General features: G+C 47.7%; 1 protein-coding gene, 1 long non-coding RNA gene and 1 pseudogene across 4 annotated transcripts in view; 1 reads left to right on the forward strand and 2 right to left on the reverse strand.

Annotated features, from left to right (window-relative positions):
• Window positions 1-15,241, reverse strand: part of SLX4 (SLX4 structure-specific endonuclease subunit) — a 30,572-nt gene extending 15,331 nt beyond the window's left edge. Inside the window, exons 1-7 of one of the 2 annotated variants that reach the window (XM_032257961.1) lie at window positions 15,173-15,241; window positions 12,084-13,211; window positions 10,059-10,283; window positions 5,104-5,293; window positions 3,959-4,171; window positions 844-1,046; window positions 413-729 (exon numbers count right to left, since the gene is read on the reverse strand). In XM_032257961.1, coding sequence (XP_032113852.1) covers window positions 413-729; window positions 844-1,046; window positions 3,959-4,171; window positions 5,104-5,293; window positions 10,059-10,283; window positions 12,084-12,612 — 1,677 coding nt within the window. In that variant the 5' untranslated portion in view covers window positions 12,613-13,211; window positions 15,173-15,241. Of the gene's footprint in view, window positions 1-412; window positions 730-843; window positions 1,047-3,958; window positions 4,172-5,103; window positions 5,294-10,058; window positions 10,284-12,083; window positions 13,212-15,172 lie in introns of those variants that run through there. The other variant, XM_032257960.1, reaches the window with a different exon arrangement.
• Window positions 11,714-11,813, reverse strand: LOC116536352 (annotated as a pseudogene).
• A 99-nt stretch (window positions 15,242-15,340) lies between the features above and the next one.
• LOC116536262 overlaps window positions 15,341-20,876 on the forward strand; it is a 52,349-nt gene continuing 46,813 nt past the window's right edge. Inside the window, exon 1 of one of the 2 annotated variants that reach the window (XR_004262552.1) lies at window positions 15,341-15,557. This is a non-coding gene — a long non-coding RNA (uncharacterized LOC116536262). The remainder of the gene's footprint in view (window positions 15,558-20,876) is intronic. The other variant, XR_004262554.1, reaches the window with a different exon arrangement.

The following is a 20,876-nucleotide window of genomic DNA, read 5'->3' on the forward strand; positions in this document are numbered from 1 at the left end:
TGGGGTCCAGGCCTGCCACCCTCCTGAAGTCCTCTAAGTGGCCTCAGGCAGGTATGTACTGACTCCAGGGCCAGCTGTTGCAGGGCTGTCTGGAGCGTGTGTTTGGAATGCATATTCCCAGGCTCTGTCTCAGGCAGTCTGCCAGCCGCCCCAGGACTCTGCATTTTTAACAACTCCAGGAGCACAGTCCGTGGTGGAAACCAAGGGTCCTCCCTGATCCTAGCAGCAGGGCCATGTAATTGCTGCACAGAGAAGAGAGCTGCAGCCACCAAATGCCCCTCTGGCTCCCTCCTGCCTCTGCCTTTCTTTCCTGGACGTTCCATCACCTGGCTGTGGATCCCCAGTGTAGCAGTTCTGGGACTGCTGGCCTCCCCCAAAAGCCTGTGGCATATGCCTGAGGAGAGGGGCTCACCTGGGCAGGCCGCTGGGGCACGATGGGAGGGACCAGGCTGGCTGTGTAGAAGGCCTCCACGGCCCAGGCCCCGGTCAGTGCGCTGCCCTCCCACAGAAAGCTCTGCTTGCCTTCAGGTGGAGGGAGACACCATCCTGCCTTTTCCCGCCATTTCTTTAAAATCCTGCTGGTGGGAAGTGGTGGCGTGCTGGACAATTCCACTTCCTCAGAGAGGAGTAAGTCCACACGGTCCTCTATCTGTCGGCCTGTGGTCTCGGAATCCTGGACTAACAACAGTGGAGGTGAACCTGGGGGTTTCTTCTTGCGACTCTTCTTCACTAGAGAGAAACAAAAGTGACACCATCAACGGTGGAGTCAATCCACTCACCTGGGACCTGCTGGTGTTCTCTCCCAGGTGGGTGCTGGTGGGCTCTGTTCTTGGCCACACAAACCTGCTTCTGGTCTTATCCTCTCAGAAAAGGCACTTTCCAGCCTGAGAGCTGGCACAGCTGCACATGGCTCCATCTCTGACCGGGACAGAGCCATGGCCATCAGCACGTCCTCAGATGGTGTCTCATCTATCTTCCGCCTCTTCCGTGGCTCCTTCTTGCTGATGGGTCCTCTCCGTTTCAGACCTCCACCATGATCGCTGAAGCTAGAAGACAGCCACAGAGAAAAGTTTTTGGGGCTAGAGGCATGTGCACCTCTGAGGCTGGTCACACTGGCCTGGCAAGGGCTAGGCTTGAGAGAAAAGGGATGGATGTGGACCCACCAGGCAGATACATCCCCTGCTTCTACTGCCTCATGTGAGCTCAATCAATCCAGGCCAAAAGTTCAGCAGGGCCCAGGCACAGGAGAGCCTGGGTCTCTTCAGGTGCCGCTGCCCAGCGGGCTCATGGCAGATGTACAGAGCCATCTGCAGGACCTGCACATCCTCATGTAGCCCAGCCTGTCCAGTGGAGTCAACAGTGGATGGCTCTGAGCTGGCTCCCTGGATTTCCACCACCTTCACCCATCAGTACTTCCGATGCTCTTTACACAGTCCTGGCCACACCAGCAGAAAAGGATCCCTTCCTACCGGGGCTCCAGGGCAGTGCCTCTGCCCATGGCCAGAAGGAAGGGCTTCCCGGCTTAGGCTGCCAATGGTCGACATTATACCAGCCACCCTGGGACTCTGCATTTTCAATAGGCAGCAGCTTGTTTGGTTTGGAGGAAATGAGCAGAAGCACTTCCAGCTGGAGAGAACCTAGGCTGCCTCAAGCTGGGCAGGAAGGAGGAGGGCAGAGGCAACGTAGGAACATGGCACACTCCGAACCCACCTTCTCTGCACTGCAGTCATGCCTCTGGCTTTTGCAAAGGCTTATGCTCTCCACTGGGTCAGGGATGGCTCAAGTTCCCCTTCCAAGGAACCTAGATAAGCACAGCCTCCCAGAGGGAAAGGAGCTGCCTGGGCAGCTAGATCCCCCGCCTCTGTGAGGGGAACACAGACTCTGTCCCCCTCCTCACTCCCCAGCAGGCTAGGTTTGGGCGGGGGGGAGAATGCGAGGCGCTCTGGCCGGGGCGTGCGTTCTGATGACCATAGGCTTGGCATTTGGGGTTGGGGGTTTAAAGACCTCGTGAAGGCATCCACCTCCTGCAGGTTTCTACTCTAACGGCCTTCTACATGGACCCATATACATCTGGTTTCAGTACTTGGAGGTATTCTAAAAGCAGACATGGAGACATTATCTGAGGAGGTGGTTTTGGTGCAGTCCTGCCAAGAAAGAAATAATGGCTTAGATGATGTCTATTCTAAGGCCTCAAGGCATGCAACCCTGCCATGCTGGTGTGAAGGTACTAGATACAGATGGGCTCCCTGCCAAGAGAATCTCCCTCTGCCATCTGCCATCTCAGCCCTGGCCCAGCTCAGTGGCCCATGACCTGTGTGCAAAGCAGTGGGCGGGACAAACAGCCATCGCCTTTGGCCTTCTCTTTGCTCCTGACAGCTGTCCCAAACCTGGAGGAGTCAAAGGCCCAAGTTGCCTCTGTTCCTATGAACCTGGTGTCAGCTCTAGTGTCCTCAGTGGCAGGGCAGTATGGAGCAGGGCCAGCCCTCTAGCACCTGGGTGGCTGTGGTTTGCATGTTGAGGACTTGTTTCCTGGCTGTGAGCAGGGCCTCTCATTTTAACTTGTAAGCATTAATTCATGCAAGATTTTTTAAAAAAGGGTCCTATACTTCTGTTTCACCAACTTTGTTGTTGTTTTTGTTTGTTTATTAAGACAGGGTCTGGCTCTGTTGCCCAGGCTGGAGTCCAGTGGTGCAATCACAGCTCACTGCAACCTCGACCTCCCAGGCTCGAACGATCCTTCTGCCTCAGCCTCCCAAGTAGCTGGGACTACAGGTGAGCAGCACCACAGCCAGCTAATTTTTTTGATTTTTTTTTTGTAGTGATGGGTCTTGCTATGTTGCCCAGGCTGGTCTTGAACTCCTGGGCTCAAGTGATCCTTCTGCCCTGGGAAAGTATTCAGCTTACAGGCATAAGCTATCATGCATGGCCAATCACCAACTCTTTGAACTGTGCTGAATAATCTTACATTAACATTGTGCAAATTGGACTACACCGAGGTGGAAAGCATGCAACAAGTATATAAACCATACACCAATGAAATGGATGCAGTAAAGTCACTACCAAATTCTTAGATGTCTTAGAGCAGCGGTCCCTAACCTTTTTGGTACCAGGAACTGATTTCATGGAAGACAGTTTTTCCATGGGACAGGAATGGGGGAAATGGTTTCAGCATGAAAGTGTTCCACCTTAGATCATCAGGCATTAGATTCTTAAAGGGAGAGCGCACCACTTATCTGACAGGAGACGGAGCTCAGGCGGTAATGCTTGCCTGCCCACTGCTCACTTCCTGCTGTGTGGCCAGGTTCCCACAGGCCACAGACCGGTACTGACCCGGGGGGTAGGGGTCCCTGCACTAGAGGGTAACTACTGCAGGATCATGGGATTGGAAACTCAGGAAGGACCTTGAGTGAAATGGTGCAGTGATCATTTCTGCACACACCTAAATGGGCAAGTCCAGAGACTTCCAGAACGCAGACTGTCCCCTCCTCAACCCCTTCTAGACTGTGCCAGATTTCCACCATAAGTGTTTCATTTGTAGAATCAGAGGGCTCAATTTTCCTCCAACACCATAAAAAGCTTTTTATTTTTTTCCTTTAGACAGGGTCTCACTCTGTCACCCAAGCTGGATTGCAGTGGCACAATCTTGGCTCACTGCAACCTCCACCTTCCAGGTTCACGTGATTCTCCTGCCTCAGCCTCCCAAGTAGCTGGGACTGCAGGCATGTGCCAGCACACCCAGCTAATTTTTGTATTTTTAGTAAAGACGGGGTTTCACTATGTTGGCCAGACTGGTGTCAAACTCCTGACCTCAGGTGATCCGCCTACCTCGGCCTCCCAAAGTGCTGGGATTACAGGCATGAGCCACTGTGCCCGGCCCACAAAAAGCTTTTTTAAATAGAAAAAGCTCTGAGTGCACGCAGCATTACTTGGCTTGGTTTCCTTCCTTTTGTCAACTCACCTGGACACCGATGGGCTGCCGCTCCCCTCAGGCTGTGCTGTCTGCAGCCGCACAGCCTGCAGCAGGAGCTGGGGGCCCACCTCCATCTTCACGGCACACTGCTTCAAGTGACTGGTTCTGCTCTTTAAGGTGAGAAACTGTTTCCCACAAATTGGGCACTCAGGGATCTGAGGCACAGAAGGTCTTAGTGCCTTTTCATCTTCATCCAAGCACCTGAAGGAAGACAGTATATACAGAAAAACTACCCTTCCCGGGAATGTGGATTGGAGCAAATGTGGGTCCAGGCTGACATGGACATGCTGTGGTCAAAGCAAATTCCCCAAAGCCAGTCCTCTCCATACTGCCTGACTGTCTCCCGGCAGTCAGCCCTGAGACACTACATTTAGGTATCTATTAACAAAGTTGGCCAAAGAAAGCAAGGAAAGATGAAATGCAGTTACGCAATGACTTAGAAATTCCACTCCTAAGTATAGACCCCAAATAACCGAAAACAGGTACTCAAATACATGAAACCCATGTTCACAGCAGCTCTAGTCACAATACCCAAAAGGTAGAAACGATCCAAACGTCCAGCAATGAATGAAAGAATAAACCACAGTCGTATTCCTCATCTAAGACTGGGAAGGAAACACAGTCTTATCCATACAATGAGATACCATTCAGCCATGACAAGGAATGAAGCCTGATCCATGCTATAACATGGATGAACCTCAGAAACAACATATGCAATCAAAGAAGGCAGACACAAAAGGACGATTGTGTGATTTCAGAATCGGCAAATCCATCGAGATGGAAAGTTGATCAGTGGTTGTCAAGGGAGGGAGGGGCAGTAGGGAGTGGCTCCTAATGGGTGTGGGGATTCTTTTGGGAGCGATGAAAATAATCCAGAAGTGATTGTGGTGTGCAACTATGTTGCACAACTGTGTGAATATCCCCAAAGCCACTGATTTGTTCAGTTTAAATGGGTAAACTATATGCTCTGTGAATTATATCTCAATAAAGTTGATTTTTAAAAGGGGATAGGTTGACAACATAGCTGAGGTGCTATCGTCATGGTAAGGTGTGGAGATCCCCACCCCAGCCCTGGGGCACCCAAGGATTCTGGTCACATACACAGGAGTGGTGACGGCCTGAGCTGCCCCCACCTGTTCACATGTTGCTCCCTTCGTGTCACGTTCATGGCTGAGAGGTTCTTTTGACAGATCTGGCAGAAGAACAATCCCTTTTCCTCCAGGCTATCATCATGTGCCGATGCTCTGACCCGTGCAAACTCCTGCTGCAGGGCCAAGGCCACCACAGCGTCGCTCCCTGGGCCAGGGAGCCCAGGTCCATCTCCTGTGGAGAAGCACCAAAGATCTGTGAGGACAAAGTCCAAAAACAAGCTCACCCTCAGACCTCTGCTCTGTCGGCTCTTGCAGACCATGGGGAGCAGATGAAGCACAAATAAACCAGAACCCAGCTCCACACTGCAGGCCAGGTGAGTTGGGCACTGTCCAGTGAGACTGTACACTAATCAGCGCTCCTGGAACAGCTGCCTCCAACTTAAATATGCATATGCATTGCCTGGGAAGCCTGTCGACACTCAGGTTCAAATTCAGGGGGTCCAGGTACAGCCTGAGACTCTCTGCATTCCTAGCAGCCCCTAGGCTTGGCGATGCCGGCAAAGCAGGACCACTCTTTGAGTAGCAAGGACCTAAACTTCCCCACTTCTGCAGAAGTTGGCTACCTCAAGCTTTGAAGGTCCACAAGGCTTATACTCCATCAAAGCTAGATGTTCTTTGCGAAGCTCAACCTTTCCTGCTGACCTTTCACTGCCCATGAAAAAACCAGGGCAGGGTGAAATGCCTTAGGTGGTTAAAAGACAGCAGCATCTCTTACTTAGCATCTGACCAAAGAGTGGACTGATTCTGGTCGTGAGATGGCTCCCAAGGTGGCCCATCAGATATTGCTGGAGCAGACCCCTGTCACTCACAAGGGATATGCCCTGAATACCTAATAAATCCCCAAGTTCTTGATGGCTGTGGCCTACCAATGCCCGCCAGTGAAGCCAGCAAAATAGCACACCTTCATTTCGGTGTCCTGTTTTGTTTGGTTTTCTTTTCGTTTCTTTCTTTTTTGATATGGAATCTCACTCTAATGTCCAGGCTGGAGTGCACTGATGTGATCTCAGCTCGCTACAACCTCCGCCTCCCGGGTCCAAGTGATTCTCCTGCCTCGGCCTCCCAAGTAGCTGGGATTACAGGTACCTGTCACCATACCTGGCTAATTTTTTTTTTCTTTTGGTGTTACTGTTTTGAGATGGAGTCTCACTCTGTCACCTAGGCTGGAATACAGTGGTGTGATCTCGGCTCACTGGAACCTCCGCCTCCTGGGTTTAAGAGATTCTCCTGCCTCAGACTACCGAGTACCTGGGATTAGAGGTATGTGCCACCACACCCAGCTAATTCTTGTATTTTAGTAGAGAAGGGGTTTTGCCATGTTGGCTAGGTTGGTCTCAAACTCCTGACCTCAGGTGATCTACCCACCTTGGCCTCCCAAAGTGCTGGGATTACAGGGGATTACAGGCGTGAGCCAGTGCATCTACCCTGGTTTGGTTTCTTAACGAAGAATGGTTTATCTCTTTCTGGGCACTTGCTGGGTGCGAAGTGAAGATATAGGGAGAACTGAGTCAAATGCTGGGCAGGGGCAGAGCTTACACACCAGCTGGGTGCCTCCTCTGCGCTTCATATGTGCATCCAGGACCAGTGCCTCGGCAGGATATCACATCACTGCCTGCTGTGGCACCTGGGGCAGCCTGAGACTCCTCGGTGCTACTGTAGTGAAATCTGCAATGCAGTGCCAAGGGCCTGCATATTTATTAGCTCTAGGTCCACCAATAACGGTTTCTTCTTACTTCTTTTCCTTTTGTATATTTTCATCAAAGTTGATAATTCATATTGTTTCGGGGATGAAGAATGGGACCACCTGGCATTATTATGCTTCTGTGGCCACAGCAAGCACACAGCAGCTATGGGGCACTGTCATCGTACTGTCTTACCTAGAGCCAATGAGCCTCTAGACCACTCAGAGAGTAGGGCAACCCAACAGTTAGAGGAAGGGGTGAAATGATCCATCAAGAAAGAAATTCACAGGAGGCTGAGGCAGGAGAATTGCCTGAACCCAGGAAGCGGAGGTTGCGATGAGCTGAGATCGCACCATTGCACTCCAGCCTGGGTAACAAGAGTGAAACTCCGTCTCAGAAAAAAACAAACAAAAACAAACAAACAAAAAAAAAAGAAATTCAGCAAGTGGGAAATCGTGTAATACAATTAGCCTACCCCCTTCTTTTTTTTTTGGAGACAGAGTCTTGTTCTGTCACCAGGCACCAGGCTGGAGTGCAGTGGCGCGATCTCTGCTCACTGCAACCTCTGCCTCCCGGGTTCAGGCAACGCTTTTGCCTCAGCCTCCCAAGTAGCTGGGACTACAGGCACATTCCACCACGCCCAGCTAAATTTTGTATTTTTTAGTAGAGACGGGGGTTCACCATGTTGCCCAGGATGGTCTCGATCTCTTGAACTCATGATCCGCCCACCTTGGCCTCCCAAAGTGCTGGCATTACAGGTGTGAGCCACCGTGCCCGGCTGCCTACCCTCTTCAAAAAGTCAATGTCATGGTCCTGGGCGTGGTGGCTCACACCTGTAATCTCAGCACTTTGGGAGGCTGAGGCAGGCAGATTGCCTGAGTTCAGTTGTACAAGACCAGCCTGGGCAACATGGCGAAACCCCATCTCTACTAACAATAAAAAAAAAATTAGCCAGGTGTGGTGGTGGGTGCCTGTAATCTCAGCTACTCAGGAAGCCGAGTGACGAGAATTGTTTGAACCTGGGAGGCAGAGGTTGCAGTGAACTGAGATCATGCCACATGCCACTGCACTCCAGCCTGGGGGACAGAGCAAGCCTCCCTCCAAAAAAAAAAAAAAAAAATGTTGCTGGGCGTGGTGGCTCACACCTGTAATCCTAGCACTTTGGGAGGCTGAGGTGGGTGGATCACCTGAGGTCAGGAGTTCAAGACCAGCCTGGCCATCATGGTGAAACCCCACCTTTTAAAAAAAAAAAAAGAATAAAAATAAATAAATAAATAATAAAGTCAGTGTCATGAAAAACAAAAGAAAACAGGGGGACTGTTCGAGAATCCAGACCTTAGGAGACTGCTGAGCTGCAGCAATATGTAGTATGTGAACTTACTGAATACATGTTCAGAAAAAAAAGAAAGCTGCTACAAAAAGTAACCTTGAGAGACAACTTGGGACATTTGAATTTGAACTGGATGCCAGGCACTATTATGGAATTAAGCGTGGTAATGCTATTGTGTGGTTACGCAGCAGATTCTAGGGGTGAAGGATCCCAATGTCTGTAACCTACCTTCAGATAATATGGAAGAAAAATATGCACATTTATAAAGACACTTAAAAATAGCCAAATGTTAACAATTGTTAAATCTAGATTGACATATAGGGGATTAGGGGATTCACTGTAATTGTTTTTTTTTTTTTGAAACAGGGTTTCACTCTGTTGCCCAGGCTGAAGTCAAATGGTGCAATCACAGTTCACTGCAGCCTCAACTTCCTGGGCTCAGGCAATTCTCCCACCTCAGCTTCCCAAGTAGCTGGGACTACAACCATATACCATGATGCCCAGCTAATTAAAAAAATTTTTTTTGTAGAGATGCGGTCTCTCACTATGTTGTCCAGATTGGTTTCGAACTTGTGACCTCAAGCAATCCTGCTTTGGCCTCCCAAAGTGCTGGGATTACAGGCATGAGTCATCATGCCTGGCTTCATTGTAATTAAAAACAAAACAAAACAAACAAACAAACAAAAAAAAACCTTGGCTGGGCACAGTGGCTCATGCCTCTAATCTCAGCACTCTGGGAGGCTGAGGCAGGTGGATCACAAGGTCAAAAGACTAAGACCACCCTGGCCAACATGGTGAAACCCCAGTTCTACTAAAAATACAAAAATTAGCTGGGCATGGTGGCACACCTGTATTCCCAGTTACTCGGGAGGCTGAGGCGGGAGAATCACTTGAACCTGGGAGGTGGAGGTTGCAGTGAGCCAAGACGATGCCACTGCACACTCCAGCCTGGCGACAGAGTGAGACTCTGTCTCAAAAAAAAAAAAAAAAAGCTTTTCTGAAAGGAAAAGTTTTCTGTGAATACTGAGGGTTTTTTTTAAAAAAGGAAAATAAATGAAAGGGAAAGCTTTCATAATAAAAAGTCATAATATTTTTTAAAATGGAAGAGGGCTGGGCTCAATGGCTCACACCTGTAATCCCAGGACTTTGGGAGGCTAAGGTAGGCAGATGGGTTGAGGTCAGGCATTAGAGACCAGCCTGGCCAACTTGGCGAAATTCTGTCTCTACTAAAAATAAAAAAATTGGCTGGGTGTGGTGGTGCATGCCTGTAATCCCGGTGGCTGAGGCAAGAGACTTACTTGAACCTGGGAGGCGGAGATTGCAGAGAGCCAAGATCATGCCACTGCACTCTAGCCTGAGTGAGAGTGTGAGGCTCTGTCTCAAAAAAAAAAAAAAAGAGGAAGAGGTACCTTGTCAAGGAAACTAGGTAAGAAATGACCCGAGAGACTTTTCATTCTCTGGCTAGATCCAGTGAAGTGGCAAAGGTAAAACATCAAGCAGAGGCCGGGCGCGGTGGCTCACGCCTGTAATCCCAGCACTTTGGGAGGCCGAGGCGGGTGGATCACGAGGTCAAGAGATCGAGACCATCCTGGTCAACACGGTGAAACCCCGTCTCTACTAAAACTACAAAAAATTAGCTGGGCATGGTGGTGCGTGCCTGTAATCCCAGCTACTCAGGAGGCTGAGGCAGGAGAATTGCCTGAACCCAGGAGGCAGAGGTTGCGGTGAGCCGAGATCGTGCCATTGCACTCCAGCCTGGGTAACAAGAGCGAAACTCCGTCTCAAAAAAAAAAGAAAAAAAAAAACATCAAGCAGAGAACCTACTCACAGAAGAAACCCAACAAACACTGATTCCTTCCTGCCTCCCTTCCTCAGAGTTACATTAATAACTTATCTCTGTGTGGAAGACAGAAACACATTCATTATACCATTCTCCGCCATCATCTCCTCTTGAGGACTCTTTGGGACATTTTCTTCTGGCGCAGCCTGGAGGGAGCACTCTTCTGAAGTGTGTCTCAAACGTTCAGGGTCTGCTCTCTTGAACTGCTGCATTCGCTGTAGGACCAATTTTGCTGTGCGGGGTTTGGAGGGACTTGGCACTGCTGCTGTCAAACAGGAAGGAGGAGGCTGGGAGTCGCTGTCGGGCACATTCTCTGGCAAGGAGGAAAATATTCACAACCATCTGTTGTAGCTGGAGAAATAAAAGACTCTTCCACCAGATACAGGTTAGGTGTAAGTTTATCAGCTAGTTTAGGTTTGACTCACAGATGTGAAGAGGACTGGTTGCTTGTTGGTAACCTCTTCGTTTATGGCAATATAGACATAAATATCAATGACAGGAGGGAGTGGGGTGTGACTGCTAATGAGTACGGGATTTATTTCTAGGATGAAAAAACTGTTCTAAAATTAGGTAGTGGTGGTTGTTGGACAACTCTGTGAATATACTAAAAACCACTGAACCATACCCTTTTAAAGGGTGAATTTTATGGACTGTCAATTACATCCGAATAAAGCTGTTATTAAAGAAATATTAATAACAAAGTTTTATGTCCTAGATTAGTTCTTCTTTAACTTGGGATCCACAGATGATCTTCAGTGGGGATCCATGAACCCCCTGAAGTTGTGTGGCAGTTTTGCAGGTGTGTGCATCATGCATAGATTTCATTCGACTGCAAAAGAGCAAAAGATACCAGTAAAGTAGGTAAGGCAACACTGCTGAAGCCTTTCCAGAGTCTCTGCGAGCCGAGACACTACCACCACTCTACTGAGAGGTGATTCTGACCACATTAGAAAAAAAAATGTTACTGAAGATCAGGAAGTAAAGGCAAGAAAATCTAGAAAGAAAATTCAGGAGCTCAGAGAGCCCACTGCGTATTATATATGCAAGGCTGGTCTTCACTTCTGCATGAAGAATGTGTGCTAAGCATATAGCTCAGTATACCAAGGGCAGCAGGGCAGGAAAACTGCTTTAAACATAAAAAATTGGCCAGGCATGGTGGTGAGTGCCTGTGGTCCCCGCTACTTGGGCGGCTGAGGCAGAGAGGATTGCTTGAACCTGGGAGGTCAAGGCCGCACTGAATTATGACAGCGCCACTGCACTCCAGCCTGGGTGACAGACCAAGACCCTGTCTTTAAAAACTAAGTAAATAAATCAATAACAACAACAGAGGAAAAGATTAAAAGATCTTCAGAGACAGAAAGAAAGAACCCAAAGATTCTCCTGGGACTTGGGCCCACACAGCAGTCTCATGCAGCCTATCCAAATTAGCTGGCCCAGTCCAACTTACCCATTTTGGAATAAATTCAAAAACAAGAGAAGCAGCATTATTGTGCTGTTTGTGTAACTCATGTCAACCACATAACAGAATTTCATAGAAAATTCTGAAAGTGCAGAGGACTCCAAACATAATCATGAAAAATTCACACGGGCTGTATTTTTCATGACTGTTGTTTAAACCAGGAATCAGATGGGCGCAGTGGCTCATGCCGGTAATCCCAGCACTTTAGGAGGCTGAGGCTCGTGGACTGCTTGAGCCCAGGAGATCAAGACCAGCCTAGGCAACATAGTGAGACCTCCGGTTCTAAATTTTTTTTTGTTTGTTTGAGAACGACAGTGTGAATTTTCACTCATTTTGTTCAGCTTTTCCAAGGAATGTTTTTTTTGGAGGACTCATCATCAATCTAAATTTTTTTTAAGCTTAAAAAAAAAACATTAAAAAGTAAACCAGGCGTTAGCAAACTATGGTCATGTGGCTGGCTGCCTATTTTTATAAATAAAGTTTTATTGGCATATGGCCATGCCTGTTCATTTACATACTGTCCACACCTGCTTTCTCACTACTACAGCAGAGTTGAGTAGTTGTGACAGTTTGTATGGCCTACAAAAACAAAATATTTACGATCTGGCCCTTTCCAGAAAGTTTTCCAGCCTGATTTAAAAGAGTACAAATTACCTCGGGTTTCCTCCCTGGAAAGGTCTGGCAGTGATTCTTGCCGGTTACCCGTCTGGGTGTTTTGTGCTGTTTCCCAGAGCACAGGCTGATCTGGAGCAGAGGCAAGCACACCTCCCTCTCCATTCACAGTGAGGGCCGGTTCACTTGCTTGGCATTTGGTTACCACTTGCTTTTTAGCCCTAGAGGCCTGGCTGCCAGATGGAGATTTCTTCTCTGCAGGGCGCTGAAGGGTTTTGCTCTTGGTAGCAGTTTGTTTGGTCCTTTTAAATTTGCTTCTTATCCGAGTGCCATTTGAGGCGGCCTTTTGTGCCTTCCTTTCTCCCGACACTTCCTTGGTTCCACGTTTTTTGACCCTTTGGAAAAAGCTAGCACAGAGTTCTTTGAAATCCTCATCAGACTCATCCATCATCTGACCAGTTTTAAGGCTTTCAGGCTGGTCTTCAGAGGAGTAAGGGTCAATCCGGGGACATGTAGACAGATGAGAAAGTGAACCTAAGCCTAGCTCAGTCTCATTCACAGTCAGTTTCATGAGGGTTCCTCTCTACTTCTCAATTAGATACTTGGAGAGTTTGCACAATTGAACAAAAAGTACTGTTTTCCTCTCTATAATGCTTAAAGTATCTTTGTTCAAATTGGGGCTGTGGTGAAACATGTTTAAAGCTTCCCTCTGTTAAGTCCACAATTGGGCCAGGCATAGTGGTTCATGCTTGTAATCTCAGCACTTTTGGAGACCGAGGGGGGTATCACCTGAGGTCAGGAGCTGGTGACCAACCTGGCCAACATGGTGAAAGCTCGTCCCAACTAAAAATAGAAAAAAAAAAGTACAAAAAATTGTCTAGGCTTGGTGGCAGATACCCGTAATCCCAGCCTCGGGAGGCTGAGGCAGGAGAATTGCTTGAATCTGGGAGGCAGAGGTTGCAGTGAGCCAAGACCGTGCCACTGCACTCCAGCCTGGACAATGAGACTGAAACTGTGTCTCAAAAAATAAATAAATAAAGTTCACAATTCAAAGAATGTTTTGTTGTCCAATAGATGCCTCTGAGATAGACTACGTATGAACTTGGTGCTCAGATAATTCTCCAAGATCCCGATGATGATGAAGCATATGTGGTTCACTTAATTTCACATCTGTGGAAAACCAAAAGCATGTAAATGTAATTAGACATTGTCATTTTATGCCATTTCTTCCAGGGAGGGACAAAGCATGTGGGGTGAGGGAAGAGTCTTCAGATAACAATATTGTCAAATAGTCAGTCCAGCCTGGTTAACATAATCTAACCATCCTATCAGACATCACAACAGAAGGATCTAGAAGCCTGTCAAAGCTTGCTCTTCCACAGGTATTAAAATATGTGCATCTTGGGAGAGTGTTTTCTTAACTGAAATTTGGAGAGCAAACCCCATGAAAGGCAGTCACCATAGAAACAGGATGATCCCCAAGTCTAGGAAAACTATCTCTAACACTGATCTAAGACCCCTGGCTATTAAAGAGGCTCTTTCTGAAAATACTGCAATGTAAGAGACAGAAAGAGAAACTATATTCCCATGAACACTCAGGAGAGAAAAGGTCACTTTTCTCTATCTTTTTAACCCAGTGAGGGTCTCCAGACTTGGAGGACTGAAATGTTCCCTACATGCAAAGGTTGGGCCTTTTGGGCATGGTTATTTGCTTTGGCGCACAGCTTAATGGGGTTCAAAAATCAAAACTGAATGACCCAATGGCAGAAAGTTATTCCTTTCAAATACAATAATGCAGTCTCCACTGCCCAAGGAATCTGATTAATCATTTTGTTTTCCATAGCTGAAAATACCTAGAATCTACGTTGTATGGCTGGCTCATTCTTCTGTGTCTTCCCCTTAGGGAAGTATACTATGGACCCTCTCCATCCCCATTAATCCCTATCAAGGCCCACTGTTTTCACAATGGTATCTGTCATAGGTTATAATCATATGAAATAGATAATATTTGTTGAATGCTTACTGTGTGCTAAGCACTGTTCCAATTGCTTTTCAAGTCAAACTCATTTAATTCTTACAAGAAGCCTATATGGTGGAATGCCCTGTCAACCTTCTTTACACCAAGGAAACAGGCACAAACAGAAAGAGGAAATTGCTCAAAGCCAGTTGGGGAACAGCTTTCAAAGTGGCAGGGCTGAGATCAAACCCAGGTAGTGTGGTTCCAAACTATCCGCTCTCGTATTTTTATTCATCGGCTTATTATCTGTTTCCCATTAAGCTCAACACTTCAGGAAGGTAGAGATCGATCTATTTTACTTTGTATCCTCTGGCGGATCCGGTGCCTAACTAGAAAATAAGTGCTCGACAACTACTTGTTGAATTCATGAACTGCAGAGAGTTCGGTAAAATGGGAGTGGAGGGAAAGGTGTAGGGGAGAGGCAAGGACCCGCCCACACGGACCTGGAAGGTCAGGCTAGGCAAAGTGAATTTTATCCTGTTGGATGTGGGGAGCGGGTGGAACAAATTCCACCCTCCACAACTGGGTTGAACTCCGCATCTCTGTTGATACGAACCTTACAACAGTCTATGTCCTCCTATAGGTACCCGATCAATATTTACTGAATGATATAAGGGATCCTGCAAGCTTGCAGGTTTCCAGAGGGAAGGGGTCTTGCTCCTCCCCGCTTCATACCTATCGTGGCGCCCGGCTCACAGCCGGCGCGGGGTGAATGAATGGATCGGTGCGGGGCGGACCCCCCACCCCGCTTCCCCCAACCCGGCGACCTAGGGAAAGAGGCTGAGGGATCCTCCTGGGCAAAGGGCTGCCAAGGACTCTGACGGCTCTAAAGCCAGACGGAGAACCCCGATCCCCGGATCCTCGGCCCGGGCCGCGACCGCCGTGGGGATCCGGATCCGCCACCCTCCTCCCTCCAGGCGGGCCCGGGTCCCTCTCCACCCGAGCGCGGCTCCTCCCTTTTCGTCGGGGTTGCGAGCCTGCCGAGGCCACGGAGCCAGCGAGCGAGACGGGCGAGAAAGGCTCTTCTCACTCAGGAGAGCAAGAACGGCCGGAGATGACAGGACCTCCGCCTCCCGGGTGCAGACTCCCAGCCCCACAGCCCGGCTCCTCCTACCTCCGGCGCCGCCGCTGCATCTTCTTAACGGAGACTCACGCTCCTGCGCATGCGCTGCCCATGCCCCCCGCGAATCATCTGTGCGCAGACGCAGAGCGGGCGCGCGCCGTGATGCGGCAGCCTCGCTTCCCGTCTTCCTCTGCGGCCCCGGGCGCGGGTGCGCGCCGGCTAGCGCTTCCGGTCAACAGGAGGCGGGGCGAGGCGGAAGCGGCGCTTTCCCCACGTGGACTCTATTAATTGTTGAGAAAGAGTCAGGGCGAGTTTAGTGCACTGTGGCAGCTTTGAGATAAAGTCTGGTTCTTCCCCAGCTCGCTCAGGAAATGTTCGCGGATATAATGACAGCCGTCTCTAGGCACACCTGTCTGTGGAGCGGAGAGTGAACAGGGTGAGGGGGACGTGGGGATAGGCATCAAATCCGGCCTGGGGTCCCGGGGAGCTTGCTCTCAGGTGGGGATGGCGTGAGAGTTGAGGCCTGGAGGTCGGGGAGGGTTAGCTACGTGGAGAGGGGATTATACCGCGCGTGCCGCGGCGTGGTGGGATGCCCGAGCTCTTTTGCGCGGCTGGGGCAAAGCCGGCCAGGGCCTGAGGGAAAGGTGGCAGAGGTTCGCCACTGTCTGGCATTGGAGGGACTTCATGTTAAGGCTTTGAGCTTCAACTTCAGCGTCGGTTGTTTGTTTTTTGAGATGGAATTTTGCTCTTGTCGCCGAGGCTGGATCGCGGTGGCGCGATCTCGGCTCACTCCAACCTCCGCCTTCCGCGTTCGAGAGATTCACGTGCCTCAACTTTCAAGTAGCTGGGATTACAGGCGCGCGCCACCACGCCAGACTAATTTTTGTATTTTTCGTAGAGATGGATTTTCACCGGGTTGCCCAGGCTGGTCTCTAACTCCTAACCTCAGAGAATCCACCCGCTCGGCCTCCCAAAGTGCTGGGATCACAGGCATGAGCCACCGCTACCTGCTTTTTATTATTATTATTTTTAATAGAGATGGGGGCGGGGGTGGGGGTGAGGGTGGAGTTTCACCATGTTGCCCAGGCTGGTCTCGAACCGTGGACTCAAGCAACCCTCCCGCGCCTTGGCCTCCCAAAGCGCTGGGATTGCAGGTGTGCGCCACCACGCCGGGCGTAAGATTTTTTTCTTTTAAGGCCTAATTACAGTGAAAACGGATGAAGCCAGGACACCTGTTAGGAGGCTCATGTTGTGTGATCTAGATGAAAATGAGAGTGGCCTGAATTAGGAAGCGGAGCGAAAAGAATGGAGGAATATTCAGCATCGCCATGACCTAATTGTTAACGATTTGCCGGTTTTTGGCCTTAGCGTCTGAGTAGTGTGCTTCTAGTTACTGAAATAATGAACACAGGAGAAGTGTAAAGGAGTCAGTTTGCAGGGAAAACAATATGATTTTAAAAAGATTTATTATCATAAAATTCACACTTGGAAGTGTACGGTCATTGGTTTTCAGTAGATTTGCAGCCATCATCGCTAATTCCAGAACGTTTTAAAACCCAAATCGAAACAGCCATGCCCATTAGTAATCACTCCCCAAATCCCCCGACCCCATCCCCTGGCAATCAGTAATCTACTCTCTGTCTCTATGGTTTCGCCTATTCAGTACATTTTATGTGATTGGAATCGTGATACTTGGCTGTTTCTCCTGGACTTTTATTAACCATGTTTTCAAGGTTCATCCTTGTAGCATGAATCAGTACTTTACTGCTTTTCATGGCTGCATAATAATCACGTGTATGGATAGACCATGTTTGTTTATCCATTTATCAGGCGATAAGGATATGGATGTTTTTGCTTTTTGGGTGTTGTAAATAATGTTGCTATGAACATTGGTGTTCATGGCACAAGTTTTTGTGTTCTAGAAGTGGAATTACTGGGTAAGACTACATTCAGTTCTGTATGTTGAGTTTCAAAACCTTCAAAGAGGTTTTCCTGGATGAAGGATTTAGGAGGTGTTTACTTGCTCTCTGGCTTGGAAATCTAAGTTAGTTTGTAATACGGTTTCCAATTGGGTAAAGTAGAACAAGAGTGATAGGCAGCCCGGAAGCATGGGTAGGGCAGGGTGTCTTGGGGTTTTAATTTATAGAGGAGACTAAGTGACAACGTGAAGAGGCCAGTGCTGTTGAAATAATTTCTGTTTATTTTATATGTTATTTATTTTTTTTGAGATGGCATTTTGCTCTTGTTGCCCAGGCTGGAATGCAGTGGTACCATCTTGGCTCACTGCAACCTCCGCCTCCCAGGTTCAAGCAGTTCTACTGCCTCACCCTCCCAAGTAGCTGGGATTACAGGCACCTGCCACCGTGCCTGGCTAATTTTTTGTATTTTTCTTTTTTTTTTTTTTTTTTTTTTGTGACGGAGTTTCACTCATGTTACCCAGGCTGGAGTGCAATGGCGCGATCTCGGCTCACCGCAACCTCCGCCTCCTGGGTTCAGGCAATTCTCCTGCCTCAGCCTCCTGAGTAGCTGGGATTACAGGCACGCACCACCATGCCCAGCTAATTTTTTGTATTTTTAGTAGAGACGGGGTTTCACCATGTTGACCAGGGTGGTCTCTATCTCTTGACCTCGTGATCCACCCACCTCGGCCTCCCAAAGTGCTGGGATTACAGGCTTGAGCCACCGCGCCCGGCCTAATTTTTTGTATTTTTCATAGAGACGTGGTTTTACCTTGTTGGCTAGGCTGGTCTGGAACTCCTGACCTCATCCTCCCAAAGTGCTGGGATTACAGGCATGAGCCACCACATCTGGCTTGAAATAATTTCTTTCTTACATTTCTCAAGAAAAGGGGACATGCCAGCACGTGCAGAGCTGCAAAGGAGGCATCAGCTTTTGGTTAGGAGGAAAAAATAGGAACAAGTAGAAAGTCTAGGCCAGATCATTTATGGGGTTTACTTAGGAATAGCAAGTCAGGGCAGAGTGAACATTTTTAGGGTTGGATAATTTAAATAATTCCATCAGGCTAAGATTTCAAAATATAAGATAGAGAAAAAAAATTTAAACAGCTAATAAACATGGACATGGCTGGGATGATATGAAGGATAGTTAGGATGGTAGAGATTATTTTTTTCCAGTCAGGTTGAAAATGAAGTGCCTGATTCCTATTTAGGATTTAAATCTCTTAGAGGCCCAACCCCAAATCTGCCTTTATTATTTATTTACATAAAATGAATTAGTTGAGGTGTGGTTTAGAGAAGAGAGTTTTCTTAAACCTAATAATCTCAACTGAATCACCTGTGGAATTTTTTTTTTATTTGGAAAGGCTGGGACATTACTCTTAGGCCTATTGAATAAATCTTTCAACCTGTGTCTTTTGAAAGTTTCGCAGATGATTCTGATGGTCTCAAGATTGAAAAGCACTGCATTCAACCAACACCAGCTGAACAAACACTGTAGGCTAAGTGTAAGAGAGATGCCAAGAGCTGGGTCAGGATGTTGTGTGGGTTTTCGAATTACACGTAATTCCTCACTTCAGGGAACAAAGCCATCCATAACAGGGAGCTGCTTCTTTGGGCCACAGGTGATCAATGGGAACCACCTTGTCCTGGGCCCTGTTGTGACTTAACCTCCAGCAGAAGCCCTGGGGTTCATGCTCTTCCACTATAATTAGTTAGAAGTCACCCATTGTGACTAAGTTGAAGGGCAGTGTTCAGAAGTACTAGATGGATGTGATTTGAGTAGGAACAGTACTGTATGTTCACTGTCAGCATTTCAGGCAGAAACCCACTGCACTGTGAAAACCTCAACCGGGGGATGAAGGAAGATTTCAGATATTAAACGGTGCAAATGGTCCTTGTGTTTCGTAAACCTTACGGGGTTTATCTTAAAGAGCAAATGGATGCAGAAGTACATGAAAAAATTGTGTTATTCCAAATAGACGCGCTCTTTTCCGAGTTCATAGCAGTTGGTCATTTTTGGGTCCTGGGGAAAAAGGCAAAGGTTGAAGATGCTGTGATCATCACTTCCTTACCCTCCTGGAATATTTCCTTTTTGAAAGCTTCTGGCGTCTTCCACCAAATTAATGTTTTAAACAGTTGAGGATGAATTGGAAGGCCCTTATCCCAGGTCTGTGGATTGATTATAAATCATAAAACCATAACCTGTCCACCTCCTTCTCATTTATCTTGACTGGGGTTGGGGAGAGGGCAGCTTGAACAAGGAAATAATTGTCTTCTCAGTTCTTCGGTCATGTTAACTTTTATTTACCCCTGTATATTCACATTTTCTAGACCACTGAAATTGGTAAAATCAAGAGAGGAGATAACTGTTTTTGTATATCTAAGTATAAGAAAGTTACTCCAGATAAGTTATATACTGTGTTTCCCTCAGTGTCCTGCCTACCACTGCTCCCTTTGTGTGATTTAGTTCTGTGTGTTCTGCTAGACAAATTTAAGGGAAATTTAAGACAGCAATACTCCCCACAAAGTATCCACCAGCATAATCCCTATCAAAATTCCAACAACCTTTTCATTTGTTTGCAGAAGTGGAAAAACTGATGTTAAAATTCATATGGAATTGGCTGGGCCTGGTGGCTCACGCCTGTATCCCCAGCATTTTGGGAGGCCAAGACGGGCAGATGACTTAAGGTCAGGAGTTGGAGACCAGCCTGGCCAACATGGTAAAAACCCCATCTCTACTAAAAATAAAAAATTAGCTGGGCGTTGTGGCAGGTGCCTGTAATCCCAGCTACTTGAAGGGCTGAGGGATGAGAATTCCTTGAACCTAGGAGGTGGAAGTTGCAGTGATCCGAGATCACAACACTGGACTCCAGCCTGGGTGATAGAGTGAGACTCTGTCTCAAATAAATAAATGCATGTGAAATTGCAAGGGGCTGCTAATACCCAAAACTTAAGTAGCCTCCTACTTTTTTCTTTTTCAAGAACACACTTCCTTATATTAAAACTTACTACCATCTATAGTAATCAAGACTGTGTAGTACTATACTAGCATAAGGATAGACATATGGGTTGGTGGAATAGAACTGACAGTCTAGAAATAAACCCCTACATTTATGAGCAATTGGTTTTTGTCAAGGATGCCAAGACTAGTCAATGTGAAAGAAAAGTCTCTTCTACAAATGGTGCTGGGATAACAGGATATCACATGCAAAAAAATGAAGTTAGACCCTCACTTCATACCATGTACAAATATTAACTCAGAATGGATCAAAGACCCAACTGTAAAAATGAAAACTATAAAACTCTTAGAAGAATACAAGCGTAGGCCGGGCATGGTGGCTTATGCCTATAATCCCAGCACTTTGGGAGGCCGAAGTGGGTGGATCACCTGATGTCAGGAGTTCAGCCAACATGGAGAAAACCCCATGTGTACTAAAAATACAAAATTAGCTGGGCGTGGTATTATGCACCTGTAATCCCAGCTACTCAGGAGGCTGAGGCAGGAGAATCACTTGAACCTGGGAGGCAGAGGTTGCAGTGAGCTGAGATCACACCATTGCACTCCACCCTGGGCAGCAAGAGTGAAACTCCTTCTCAGAAAAACAAAGAGTACAGGGTAAATCTTTATGACCTTGGAGTTGGCAGTGGATTCTAGATACAACACTAAAGGCACAAACAAAAAATAATTGAACTTCATCAAAATTAAAAACTTGGGTTTAAAAGTACACTATCGGCCGGGCGCAGTGGCTCATGCCTGTAATCCTAGCACTTTGGGAGGCCGAGGTGGGTGGATCACC

The sequence above is a fragment of the Sapajus apella genome, unplaced genomic scaffold (assembly GCF_009761245.1).
Source record: "Sapajus apella isolate SASKATOON/1434 unplaced genomic scaffold, GSC_monkey_1.0 scaffold99, whole genome shotgun sequence".
Classification (NCBI taxonomy): Eukaryota; Metazoa; Chordata; class Mammalia; order Primates; family Cebidae; genus Sapajus; species Sapajus apella.